At 34.1% G+C, this 15,236-nt stretch overlaps 1 protein-coding gene across 1 annotated transcript in view; it reads right to left on the reverse strand.

Moving 5' to 3' along the window:
- Window positions 1-15,236, reverse strand: part of LOC150099261 (uncharacterized) — a 206,809-nt gene that overhangs the window by 33,557 nt on the left and 158,016 nt on the right. Inside the window, exon 7 of the mRNA XM_090403640.1 lies at window positions 4,137-4,472. Within this exon, the coding sequence (XP_090259766.1) occupies window positions 4,150-4,472 (323 nt within the window). The 3' untranslated portion in view covers window positions 4,137-4,149. The remainder of the gene's footprint in view (window positions 1-4,136; window positions 4,473-15,236) is intronic.

The following is a 15,236-nucleotide window of genomic DNA, read 5'->3' on the forward strand; positions in this document are numbered from 1 at the left end:
AACAGGGCCAGGAGATTTCTTCTTCTTTTTTTTTTTTTGTATCTAATTTGGATAAAATTGTTCTTATTTCTTCTAGCAAAAAGTCAAAGAGGACATCCTGTGGTGAGTGTCTGAAATGATTGAGGAGTATTTGCCAGGGTCAACCATACAGGAATTAGAGAAGTAAGAAGCCAGGAGGTTGGTTTTTTCTGTGGGTGATGATGCAATAAAACCATCTGAGTGTAACTGGTGGGAGCAGTGATGAACAGAAGTTAAGACCAATGGCTTTGGCAAAAGACCAAAGGCATGACTGCCTTGTTGGTATAATGAACATTCAAATATCTTGATAAGATGAAGTTACAAAATTTTTTTGGTTAAGAAAATAGAGATTACCTCAAGATAAGAAATCCTCTCTTGGTGAGAAAATCTAAATTCAATGGAAAATAATGCAGTTTTTGTGCTTAACTTTTGGGTCCCTTTAATCAAATATACTAGTGGCTAGATGTTCAGTTTCTATTTCTACACTTTGTTTACTAAGGAGTCATTACTATGGGAATTTCTTTTTTAAATAACAAAATCATCCTGATATGAAACTGAAATGTTAATATTTGGGAACTGGTAATCAAAAAGGTAAAGCTTCTCATGCCTAGAGGTATCTAGTCTTTAAGTTTTATTATATTCTTCAGTTTTGGTGTGAGGATACATTCAAAGACAGACGAGTAATACAAACTTCCTTGAACTAACAAGTCAGCAAGAATGGATAGCATTATAAAGTAGATAATACAGTTGCAATTCAATTTTCTACTGTTCATGGCTAAATTCTGATATATGGCAACAGCTAAGACTAAGGAGTCAAACTAATTAATTAGATACGTATGAGAAGAATTACTAATAAACTAAAATATTTACCAGAATAATGAATATCTCTGTGATATATATCCCTCTCAGTTAATAATTTGCCTTCAATAAAATCTTCACAGAATATCCCATTTATCCAATATTCAGCATATGCATGTAACACAAATGCGGAAAAAATTATGTTCTTTGAAGTTTAAAAATAAATTTCAGATACATATTTTTGAGAGCTGAATTCATATCAATTTCTAAACTTGGAGATAGATTATTTGGTCTTTCCTCAAAGAACCACATAATTTCACAGGAATAATACAAGAACTCTCAATGAACTGATTATATTTATGAAGTAATCAAACCAATACTCAATAGAATTTTCCATGTTCATAAAACATACGAATACTTTTGCCGTTGTCAGCATTTCACGTTAAATATGATAAAACTACAAATGCTATATACATATACATACAAATGTATGGCTTTACACAAAATAAAATAATACTATACATATTGGCTACTTTACTGAAAATTTTACTATATTGCTTTGGCAGCAGAGGAATGTACATGTTAAATGAATTCCTACAATATATTGATTATAGTTGGAGATAAAATAGCAGTTAAAGTTGAAATACCGAATGGGAAAGGATGTGAATTTGTCCAGTCGTAATCTTTAAACTTCACAACTATATATTCACAGCTGATTTGAAAGGAAATATGGATTATGCTTAAAAACTACATTTTATTCAATAATATCAATCTAAGCCATGTAGTGATACAAATTATATAAAGCACTGGTAAGCAGGGTCAATATAGCAGCCAATATATACAGCTCCTTTAACTAGCAATGAAGTGGAAAGTTTCTTAACTGTTATCTGAACTACTAATAAAATTTTCTGCTTCCAATTTATGCACTTCCTGACATATTTCATTATTTTGTAATAAAACAACAATAAGATAGTGAAAAATAATTGCTTTGTGTCTGATTATAGATAAACATAGACTAAAATAAAATAATTTAAAATTATACTCCAATCCGAAAAAAAAAAAGCATTTCAGCATGATTGCATTCCATGCAGCTATTAACAAATTTAAATTAAGCTCTGAGGATATTAAAAATTAAACTTCTAGACTAAAATGTGCAATAAAGTCAGATGAGAGTCAAGTAAGTATGATTTCAAGAACCAATGAATTATTCAAAATAAATCTTTTTTTCCCTTTCTATCACATGGGCACTAAAAAAATTATCTGAACTGTACATTTTTTTTTATAAAAAGTGATTAAAACATAGTTTAAAGATTACTCAGTTTTGTTACAAATTTGCTATTATAATAAGAGCAGCCTCAGCCTAGATAGGACAAGTAATTAAAAACTTTACTTACAAATAACAGATAAAGAACAAGACCAGACTGGCATAATCTCAAAATGTCTAAAAAAGCACCTATTACACTGAACTAGTAAATGCACATAATATGTGATATCTGTTATCAAATAAGCTAATGACAACTATGAAATTCAGCTAAAAACTACAGAAGTTATAAAACAAATCCCACAAAATGTTTAAAGCAGGGGTTCATTTCTGAATGTGCAAATTATAAAACCAAAATATCAATCCCACGTAAAATGCAGAAAATGCACATACCAAATTTATATATATTTTTTAAATATTTAAAATATTCTCATATATTATATATATATATATATATATATATATATATATAATGTGATGTGAGACAGTAACATGTAAAACAAAACTATTATGATTATGTAATATGTAAAAAGATCAAGACTATCCTACTGTTTCATTTAAATTACAAATTTTTATGCGACCTAACAATGTGGCCAATTAATTGAGTCATTATTTTAATTACAAATCTCATAAAAATTAGCACATATTAAAACATTCATTTTTATGTGATTTATTGTTAGCTCTATCCATGTGGATAGCTTTATTTTTTGTGTAAGATGTTATGTAAATATAAAACTTATTTAATTTTGTAAAACATAAGAACACTGCAAATTGTGATCTAGAATAAACATTACAGCAAATTTAAAACCAACAAAATCTGTAATAACAGTTTGGCATTGTTCTATCAATTATAATGTTAACCCCTTAACGTACCAATTAAAAATCAGAAAGCGGTCGTTTTTCTGTCAATTTTTTGGGCGAGGGTGATTTGCTGGATCAAATTCATCATTTGAAAAATAATGATGAATTTGTGCAAACGAAACAGCCGATACACGCCGTTGGCAACTTTTCTCGGCTGAAAGGAAATAGGCACAAGATTGTCTAGCATCTATATTCGGTTGTATTTATATAGTGAAACCAGAATTCAAAATCAATTTTGTTGCAATAAACAAAAGATGTGTCACAGACGTCTTTGTATGTTAAGGGGGTTAAAAAAAAAAAAAAAAAAAAACCCTATTTGCTGTAATTTTATATTTAGGAGAATTTTCAATAAGATTAGCAAAAAAAAAAAAAAAGAGATAAGAACTGGCCGATCACCAACTCACTGTATTAATAGCACATTGTTAAAAATGATATATACAGTTAACAAGAATAAGAGTAAGCTTACAACATTAAACCTACATCCAAAAAAAAAAAAAGCAATCTTTTTTTTTTTTTTAAATTGTTTTTTGAAAATTTTAACTAAGGCAATCAATGCCATACAAGAATGTGAAGTATCTTGCATATTTCTTAAATATATCACACCCTCAAAAAAAAAAAAAAAAAAAAAAAAAAAATAATAATGAATAATAAATAACTAAAAATAATCCAGCAATTATAGACTTCACCATCTGCAATTTGAAATAATATTTAGAGGGGAAAATAATCAAAATTTAAAAGCACTAAACAAACAAAAAGAGTTTTTGAGAAGGGAAAAAAAAACTTCTCAAAAGGTAATTGCGATCAAAGACAAAACAAATATTATTACAAAACTCAGATAATTTTCTACATTTAACTTTAAAAAGTTGATTTTCAGTATTCATGGACGTAACCAGGAAGGCAAGTAAATTATGTAGGATTTATACATCTCATGGTAAAAAATAAACTATAATATAAAATAGACTAGAAATGCTTTAGAATAAGGCACCTATTAAAACTGATGATTATAAATATATTAAATGTATATGAATCACTTCATAAATATTTCTAAAATTTAGTTTCTTAAAAATAAAAAAATAATAAAAATAAAAAAAAACCCGAGCCATAACAGAGGCACTCAAAATTATTATCTACACATATACAGTATATAATGCTATATACAGTATACAAATGGTGGAACAACTTGTGAGAAGCTAGTTACCTGACTCGCATCTTTAGGACCGTGATTTTTTTCTGGAAACTGAGTAGTCGCTACCATTAGATCGCTTTGAAACACTCTGATACCTTTTATGAAGAGGTTTTTCAGTCTTTTTTTGTGATCTGCTGACTTTTGAATGACTATCTTTAGTGTCTTTGAATGGAGAAGAATGAGAAGAGCTTTTGGAAGAAACATCACAGTCACTAATTTTTCTCTTAATTCCCCTGCTCTCAGAATCAGACAGAGGTGAATGTCCACTACTAAGGTGCTGTTTCACAGGAAGGCCTAAACGTAAATGGACAGGCAGCCTCCTTCCTTTTGCTTCAGTCAGATTTATTTCTACATATTTAAAAATAAAATAAATAAATATATATATATATATATATATATATAATGACATCCTTCAATTTATATTATGAAATTATTTAACTAGAAGAGAACATACCATAGTAGTAGCAAATTCAAATTTAACATTACAGAATTAAAAAAAGGAAGTAAAACAAAATAACAAAGAATATAAATAAATAATGCTAAAAGCAAAGCTACTACACAGGTTTAAACACAGACTGTTCCTAGAAGCAGCTCATGTGTTACAAAATCCATTGAACTGTAACAGAAATGATGGTGTGATTCTGTATAAATTTTGATACACTGCCTTATCTGCCCATCAGTATCAACCATGAAGCATCACTGTAGAGAGTGACAAAACCAATGGAATTGATGCTTTGTAACTGTGTTAAGTATTGTTGAGTTAGGGATATTCAAATCTTGCAGCACATGTGCATTAGTCTTATGTCCTGTTCACTGAGTTCATTTATTTTCCTTAAGTATTTCATTTCAAAAGCCAACAGTTTTCTTTTTGCTTCTTTTTTTTAAGGTCCAAGTTTCTGCCCCATAGAGAGCTGTTGATAGTATTATATTTTCATATAATATTTTTCGAGTTGTAGGAATTTTTCTGTTTTTCCAAATTTCATTAAGTTTATTCATCACAAATATGCTATGGGGAGTCTGTGTTTTATTGTTGCTATGTCATTTAAATTCAAAGTCAAGTATGCTCCTAGGTAATTAAAACCATTAACTTGTTCTATGATTTCCTGATTAAGTGTTATCTGTATATTTTCTCGGTATCTTCCAATTTTCATTATTTTTGTTTTACTAATTTATAATCATATTATAATTTCTTCAGGTTTCTTGTAAATCTGCAAGCTGGTACTGAAGATATGGTCATCATCATCATCACTGCACTTGTATTCTAATAGTAGTTTGAAACAAATCTTAGTGTTTCAAAGTCTATGTTTTTCTCTGTGTTAATATTTTAATAAGTTCTCCTCATTGCCAAAATCCAATGTCTTTAAAATTTAAGATTTTAAAATTAAATAGAGGAGGCCTTTCCTGATTGATTGCATTTGGCTGACCAAATACAAAATCTTAGTGTTTCAATGTCTATGTTTATCTTTATTAATATTTGAATAAGCTCTCTCTTGGAAAAATCCAATTATTCATCAGCAAACAGAAACTTTTAAGACAATATCTATTGCAAACAACAAGCCTTTGTATGCGGATGGCTGTGCAAAATGGGGGAAGCTTGTCCCAACTGGTTGTGTTCTTTATGACTCATAATGAATTTTGTTTGCTTCAGCCAACCGAATATTTGAAAAAAATGTCAAATTGGCAGAAAACTAAAGGAAAACTGGATATTCAGCACATTCCCATTAGTAAGTATTCTGTTAAACTGTGGGGAATTCCTCTCCAAAAACTCTGAGTGATCTAAAAGATCACCTTAAATCTTAGTAAGTGACCCTGAAAGGATCACTCCAGGACAGGACACTTAGTGGTGGCTCCACTCATTGACAGGTAAAAACCTACCACCAAGAAGAGCCGCTATACTTCTAGGAAGTCCAAAGACTAACATTATAAAATGTTAGTCCAAGAATATCACATGGTAGTTAGACCCAGGAAGATTAGTATCAGGAAATGTTTAGGAGTTATGCCCGAAGCAATTCAGGCTATCAAGCCAGTGTATTGTCTGTTAATTACGTGTATTCTTATGGCTGATTTATCTGTTTTGCAGGATAAAAAATCCAGCCACCTCTGTATGAGACTGGCTAACTCACCCTCAGCTGAAAAGCCCTACTAAAGATTCTTAGCATCCTAGATGGGATTAAAACCCAGGTCTTTGAAACCAAAGGGTACTACTGTCAAAACCAACTGAGCTACAGAAGCTCCATTTCTGTAGCTCAGTTGGTTTTAAAATTCCTAATGCTACAATGCATATAAATAGGAGAAATTATGCTATATTATGTTTGTATTAAGGTTTCTGATGACAGGAGTGATATGTACTTTTGGAATTGTTCTGTGAAAGAGCAAAAATAGGCATCAGAGAGTGACTGCATGAGAATTTAGGACTGTTATGATAAAAAGAGTTTGAGAAAGAATGATAGCACAAAAGAAATGACCTGAGAAAGGTAGTACTAATTTCTGGTGTATAAGAAAAGTAATGATTATGGCAGTGGAATATGGAATTTGGTTAATGAATCAACTCAGGCTACTTAGTGGAACCAGTTAAGTTTTATTGAGTTACTTGAATATGCATCAACTGGATGGATGGGTGTCATGCATGTTTGCTAATACTAGAAGTGTTAAGAATTAAGATGCTGAAATTTTAGCATTGTTGATAAATAAACTGAGACTAAATATTATTGGTATTAGTGAGATATCCTTACAGGAATAGAATGCAAGGATAAAGTGTATTCAGGAAGGACAGACAGGATAGAAAGGGTGAGGAAGTATTGCTAATGATTGCAGAGGGATTAAATCCAACCAGAGTAGAGACATGAATAGTTTGTGGTATGAGTAATACAGACAAGGAATTTGAGGTTGTTTGGTGAGATAGAGATTAACATGACAAAATGTATAGTTGGATGATGCTGCTATAGCTGGGTGTATCTCAGTGGTGTCACATGCCCATTTTGGTTGGGTGTGCTATCGTGTGGCTTATGCAACCCATGCTACAAAATTCACATCAATTTGACCGTATGATTGCATTTTTATTGAGGCACAAAAGTTTTAACGGTGCATAGCACATCAGCACTCATCTTAATTGGTCCAATGCAATTAATTGTAGAATACAATGGAAAAAAATCCACATATAAGTGGATCTGCAAAGTTCAAACCAGTGTTGTTCAAGGGTTAACTCTCTCTCTGTGTGTGTGTGTGTGTGTGTGTTTGTGTGGTGTGTGTGTGTGTGTGTGTGTGTGTGTGTGTGTGTGTGTGTGTGTGTGTGTGTGTGTGTGTGTGTGTGTGTGTGTGTGTGTGTTTGTGTGGTGTGTGTGTTTGTGTGGTGTGTGTGTGTGTGTGTGTGTGTGTGTGTGTGTGTGTGTGTGTGTGTGTGTGTGTGTGTGTGTGTGTGTGTGTGTGTGTGTGTGAAAGAGAGAGAGAGAGAGATCATCATCATAACTTCCTATCAACAATCCACCTAGAATTTGGTGTTCTTCTGGATGCCTTTTTTTTGCTTCTATCTATCCTGGCAAAAACATTTGTTTTGCATTTCCTCTCCCATTCTGTCTATGTGACAATAATACATGAGGTTAGCTCTGTCGACACACTCCTAAATGCTACCAATGTCAAGTTCTTTCCTAATATTTTCATTTTTAATATAACTCTGCCACTGTTGCCCCCCTGTTGACTCCCCTAACCTTTCTCAGAGCTCTTATATATGTGGTCTCCATTCTTTGATCAAGTGTTTTATTTTGAACCCAGCTCTCAGATCCACAAGTTAAAACTAGTATGAACCTCATATTGTATATAACTAGTTTAGTGTTTTGACTAATTTCTTTCTTATTTCATGTAAATTTATCCAGCTGATTTCCTACCATACCAGCTTTGTTAATTCTGTTCTATTTAGATTTTTATTTTAACATGTTCATTAAAAATAAGCCTAAATAGCTGAAATGCTTCACTTATTCTATAGGCAGTCCATTCAAGAGTTCAGTTGATGTTTATAATGTTCCTGCCAATTTTCACAGTCTTCATCTTTTTATTGTTAACTTTTGTACAAAAGTTATTATATCAGTTATTTGATTAAGTTAAGGAATTCGGTGGAGGTGCACTGGATTTATTTAGGAGTATAACAGCATCTGCATAAAGTAAAGAACTGAGATTAACATCTTCAATTCTGATATCAGGTTTAATGTTCTTTCATATTTTCTTTCATAATGCAATCCATTCAGATGATGATGAACAGTGGAAATAATGTGCACCCTTGCCGCAAGCCTGATTTAACACCAAACCATTTTCCTGTGCCTCCATCGACTCTAACTGCCAACTCAAATACTGATTTGAGCAACATCATGTGTTGCTCAAATAATGTCCCATTTATGCCATATAACTCTAGTGGTTTGAACAGCTTTTCTCTTAATGCTTCATCATATACCTTTTCCTTGTATGTTCCCCATGATTTCTCAACTACAGTCAAACTTTGCTGTAATGAGGATGGAAACAATGAGATCACGGCTGTAATGAACAAAAATGCCATAATGATTTTAATTTACACATATTCCCATACAACTGCTCACTTTTATAAGAAACATATTACACAGATATACCATACAAATTCTCGCTCTACCTACTTCTCCAGTGTCTAACCTCCAGCCCCCTCACTTTACCCAAACACTGCCACAGCTGTAAAATCCGTTGAAAACTAACCTTTCTGTTGGAAAAATATCTACTAAAAGAAAGTGTCTCTCAGTTAGTGAAAAAGTCAATTATTCATGAGTTAGAACATGGTGCAAAAAATGTTGAAGTGGATAAAAAGGTTTTCTTTGTTCTCTTCAACAGTATCAACATTGTGGAAGAATAAAGATGTTTACATATATATCAACACTGGAAAACAACATAACCAAAACAAAAAAATTTAGGAAGTGCACACAAACATTGATGAAGTACTGCTTCAATGGTTCACTTAACAAAAGGAAGTGCTGGATTCTCAAGAGATGGTCTAATATTGAATGCTAAAATATTTGCTAAACAATTTGGACGAGACGATTTTGTATGTAACAATGGTTAGTTGGATAACGGAAATCATGTTTAATATTAAGTGTATACTTTATACAAGCGTATTCATACAAATAATATCTAGATATTTAATTTTTTTTTTCTCTTTTGTTTTTTGAATATATTTTTTATTGCATTATTGAGAATTGCATGCCAAGAGTTAAGCAAATAAAAGAGTAGGAGATGGATAAACAGTGAATCAATCAAGCAGTGTTACAAAAGAAGTTGTTATGGAGGAAGTATAAGACACTTTGCAGTAAACAGATGCATGAAGAATATAAACTGTGGGCCAGAAAGTTGACAAGCATGGTTAAAAAAAAAAGTAGAATATGAGAAGAGATTGGTCAGTCAAGTCAAAGCTAATCCAAGGGAATTTTTTTGCTATGCAGCAAGCAAGAGGAAAAATAATTATGCAGGTTGACACTGGAGGATAGTTATGGTAGCAGATTAACCATATCAATTGATATAGTGGTATTATTTAACAAACCCTTCATCAGTGTATATCATAGTGGTGGCAATAATGCTGTGCAACATGTAGAAGGGAAGGAAGGATTAAGAGAATTAAATGTGAAAGAATCAAGTGTATCAGGCGTTGTTTGGGTTAGATGTTAATAATGCTGTTTATATGGATGACATGTCACCACATATTTTTAAAGAATGTGCAAAAGAGCTAGCATTACCCTTGACCTGGTTATTTAATGAAAGTCTTGCAGTGGGGAAGGGTCCTAAGATGGCAAAATAACACCTCTCCACAAGCATGGTTCGAGAACAAAAGTTTCCAATCATAGACCAGTCTGTATATCTGCAGTTGTGATCAATATGTTGGAAAAATTAGTTAGAAATAGAATACAGAATTGGGTTGATGAACATAAGATTTTCTATTATAGTCAACATGGGTTTGTGAAAGGCAGGTCTTGTTTAAGCTATCTGCTTACATTTTATGATGGGGTGATGAATGTGTTGTATAAGGGAGACTCGTATACAGTGATTTTCTTGGACTTTGCAAAGGCATAGATTACCACATGACAGATTAGTGTATGAGCTAAGAAGACGGGATTAGATAACAGATTGGTTAGATGGATTGAAAGATACTAGTAAGTTGTGCATGATAGAGCAGTGTCTCAGAAAATTAAGATTACCAGTGGCATGTCTCAGGGTTTGGTTCTTGGGTCCCTACTGTTTAGCTTATTTGTTAATGATATATCATGTGGATTGACTGGAAATCTTCAAATGTCTGCCGATGATCCAAAGTTAGGTAAAATTGCAGGAGTAGTGCTGATGTTAATTCTCTACAGGAAGATTTGAATAGGCTTTTAGCTTGGACAAATGAGTGAGGTTCCAGTTTTAAAATTAACAAAGGCAAGGTGTTATAATTTGGAATACAGAGATATAAGGCTACGTACTATATTGGCAGAGCTGTACTTCTGGAAGTGGATGAGATTTGGCATCTTGGAGTGATGGTAGACAGTGGACTGAAGTTCCGAGGATGCATTGCAATTGTTGCAAAGACTGCACATCATACTGCTGCTAAGATAAAAAAGTACACTGACATGCAGGGGTGGTGGTGGTGGTGGTGGTGTTTCTATATAAGGCATTGATTAGACCATATGAGGTTTGTCCGGGAAATTCTCGAACTTTCTAAATAAAAATTTTCCGGTCTAACTCAGAAGCTATTCGGCCTTATCACCTTCAAAGTACTCACCTCCACTTTGTATACATTACTACCAGCATGTTTCCATCCTTTGAAACATTTCTGGAACACTTCTTTCAGGATACTGTGCAGTTCTGCTAGCAATTTTTTCTTTATTAAGTCAATCAAGATTCATATACAGTGCATGTCAATTTCAATTTAGGGAATAAAAAAAAAGTCTGCTAGTGTGGGATCAGGCAAGTAAGCAGGCTGTGGAATGCCTGGCTTTGTGTTTTGCCAAAAATTGACGGATTAGTAATGATGTGTGTGTAGACACATTATCATAATGAAGCACCTATTGGTTTTCCCTTCAAGCAGCAGGCCTTTCTTTTTCTGATAGCCTCACAAAGACATTTCATTAATTCTCCTTGTTCACTGTCTTGCCTTGTAGAAAAAATTCAAGGTGAACAATATCCTCAGATTAAAAAAAAAGTTATCACCACTTTTTCATTTGACTGCACTTATCTCGCTTTTTTTGGGTCAAAAGTGATGACACTTTTGACACCCACCGTGACAAATGAGCTTTTGTTTAAATATCATAGTTGTAAACCCACATCCCAGCCTGGGTAATGATGCTTTTTAAAAAGTTTTCATCCTTGTAAATGAAAATGCTCTTGGCTCACATCAACTTAAATTTGTTTTTGATCATCAGTCAAAAGGGAAGGCACAAATTTTGCCTGCAATGCATGCCAAAATTTTGTGTAAGAATCTCATGACAGACAGACAGTTTTTGAAAGAAATGTTTACTTCTTCAGCTACCTCATGAACAGTTAAACAGTGGTTAGAATGGATGACTTCGCACACACACCTTTGCACCATTTTCGTCAATTTTTGATGTTGACAGCTGTCCTGAACAGAGATCATCGTCAACTAAAGTTTGGCCATCTTTGAAATGTTTCCACTATTCATGTTTTATTCCAGTCTAAAGCCTCGTTCCCAAATGCTGTTTTAAACATTTCAAAGGTCTTCATGAAAGATTTTCCCACTTTCACACAAATCTGTTGATCATGAAAAGCACTTGTTTTAAGCACAACAAAAAAAAAAAAATTGCCAGGCGCACAAAACACGTTGTCATAAATAGGCGTAGCACAATAACTAAGCAAAATATCACATTGTGGTTTTTGCTAGGCTATTTCCCAATGTTGAGTGACACTATATTGCAGCATATGAAGCATGCAGCACGATAATTCAAAAGTTCAAGAATTTCCCAGACAAACCTCTTATATATGGACTATTGTGCTCAGATTTGGTCACCTAGTTTTCATTGTGATATGAAAACACTAGAGAGGATCAAAACATGATTGACCAAAGTGATATCAGGACTTTGGAATTTTAGTTATAAAGTGCTTATGTTTATCTGGCACTTATCTTTAGTACCAGATCGATTGCCCACTAGCTGACTTTTCATTGTTCACTCTGGTTCCCTGATGAAAACAGCAAGGGCCCTCATTTAACTGGGCAATGCCACAGTTGGCATGAAATTCTCTATATGTACCATCATTTTGTATTTTGGCTTAAGCCAATTATATATAGGTAGATGTTTAGCTATATTATGACATGAATCTTTTTTTTATATATATATCTACATAAATAAAATTCTGAAGAGTGTAAAAATCGAAATTTATATAAAATGATTAAAATGTAAAAACATTAAATATATTTGATGAGTCTGATAAGATCAGCCCAACTGTATATAAGGCTCAAATATATTGGTAATAGTGTTAAAACACTTTGCTAGTTAAAGTAATGGGGGACAGTCTACTGAACTATGATGAACCAACTGCAAATTAACAATACACATAGGCACATCATCACTCCTCAATAAGGAGGGGGTGAGATGTGTATGGTATAGCCTCTGTGGAGAACAATTTCCTGTCAAAAAACTTTTGCATACTGTACTGACATCAGTGGCACACTCGGGGGGGGGCAAGTGGCCCTGGCACTCCCCAAAGGAAAAAAAAAAAATTCCAAAAATGTTTTCCTAATTAAAATTATTTTTTATTATTTATTTGTGTTGTCATCTCTTCTATTTCTATACTACTTATGAATTAGCGATTATTGCAGATGCTCAGTCATAGGTCGTATGTGATGAGTAGTATGTATTCTCAAATCATCTACTCCCCCCCCCCCCCCCCAAGATTAAATCTTGAGTGCACCACTGACTGACATAGTTTAATTTTAGGCTTAATGTTATTGTTAATATTTCTATTCCATGTTTGCCACTAGGATATAATTTCTTTCTTATAAAGTGCTTGAAATTCTATAGAGGCCAAAGTGGCATTTTAAGGGATACACTAAGCTAACTGAAGTGTCTGCAGCCTGTCATTTTCCTTGATCATAACATGGTTTAGAATCCAACATAAGCAAACATTTGAGCAAAACTTCTAGGTTTGATGTAAGGCTTACTGGATTTGAGAAAACACCAAATGTGAATGGTCTTAGAAGACCATTCACATTTGGTGTTTATAATTTTTTAAATGACCAATTTAAAAAAATTGGTCAAAAAGAGAATTCAGGAATGAATGGACAAGAATATGATACTCTATGATGGACAACATAGCTTTGTGAAGGGTTAGTTATGCCTTAGTAATTTACCGACTTTTTATAATAGAGTGATAGCTGAGATGGATAAAGGAAATGGCTACAAGATGATTCTCCTGGATTTTGCAAAGGCATTTGACAAAATACTACATGGAACTCTGTTATTATTATTATTATTTCGGGTGACTCCAGGAGTCCTTAGACTCATCAAGGGAGGCCCTAAACATCATGTCCACACAACTATGCGATTACATTCTCACAGTATCTATCATACCTTGTCTTGAACTCGTTCACCGTCATAGCACCCACAACAGACTCTGGCAGCTTATTCCACTCATTTACCACTCTAAAAAGTAAAGAACCCAGCTCTAACACCCCTGCTAACCACACTCTTGCCCAGCTTCCATAGGTGTCCCCTAGTTCTCCCACCACCAGTCCTGATCTCAAAAATATCCTCTGAATTAATCCTATAGAATCCCTTTAGCAATTTGAATGTCTCAATCATATCTCCCCTCCTCAGCCTATCAACTAGTTTCTGCAACCCACAAATCTTCAACCTGTTCTCATATGGTTCATTCCATAGACCTGTTATCATCTTAGTCACTCGCCTCTGGATCCTCTCCACCTCCTCCCCATCAAGAAGGAACCGAGGTGACCAAATCTGGGCACAGTAGTTGAGATGAGGTCTTATCAAGGCTCGGTACAGAGGTACAATAACTTGCTTGTCTCTGCTCGTCAAGGTATTTTTCAACAACCAAGTGAGTTAATGAGCTGATTTGGCTACTTTTGCAGTGTGCCCCCTAAACTTCATCTCCCTATCCACCAACACTCCCAAGTCCCTGGCCTCATCAATCTCTTGGAGTACAGTTCCACCAATGTGGTATACTGCTGCTAATCTTTTCACCCCAAAATGCATAACCCTACATTTTGTCACATTAAATTGACATCCATTCTCCTTAGCCCAGAACTCCAATCTATCTAAGTCATCCTGCAAGACTTTGACATCTTCTGCATTCACTATTGCCCTACCCAACTTTGCATCATCAGCGAACAAATGAATTGTTCCACTTAGATCCTTCCCTATATCGTTAATGAACAGATTAAACAGCAGTGGTCCAAGAACAGAACCCTGCGGCACACCACTAGTCACAGGCCGTCTTTTGGACTCTACTCCTGAATAAACTACTCTTTGATATCTCTCCATCAACCAACCACCTATCCACCTCACCAACCCTATATCCATTCCCATATGTTGTAGTTTACGGATTAGTATTCCATGTGGTATCCTGTCAAACGCCTTTGCCAGGTCCAGCAGTATCACTGTAAACCCATTTCCCTTATCCAGTTCAGCCGTCACCTTGTTATAAAACTTGAGCAAGTTACTGAAGCATGATCTACCCTTCACAAAGCCATGCTGTTCCCTGTACAGTATCTCGTTTTCATCAATCCATTCCTATATTTTTCCCTTGACTACTTTCTCTAAGACCTTGACAACGACTCCTGATATGCTGATCGGTCGGTAATTTGCAACCGTAGTCTTGGAGGATCCTCCTTTATGCAGTGAAACTATTTTCCCCTCTTTCCAAACCTTCGGGACTAAGCCAGACATGAGACTCAGATTAAACAACATGGTCAAGGGCACTGATAATTCTTTAGCCGCTTCATGCAAGACCCGTGCCGGTATACCATCCAATCCCACAGATGTGTTCACATTAAGGTTCTGTAATAGACTAGTCACCTCCACTTCATTCATCACTATTCCCGTATAAACTAATGGTTCCTTCATTTTTTCAATGACACCACCTGGATGATATGCTTTT

The sequence above is a fragment of the Typopeltis vanoorti genome, chromosome 14, assembly GCF_054136105.1.
Source record: "Typopeltis vanoorti isolate ZY-2024b chromosome 14, IOZ_Tvanoo_1.0, whole genome shotgun sequence".
NCBI lineage: Eukaryota > Metazoa > Arthropoda > Arachnida > Uropygi > Thelyphonidae > Typopeltis > Typopeltis vanoorti.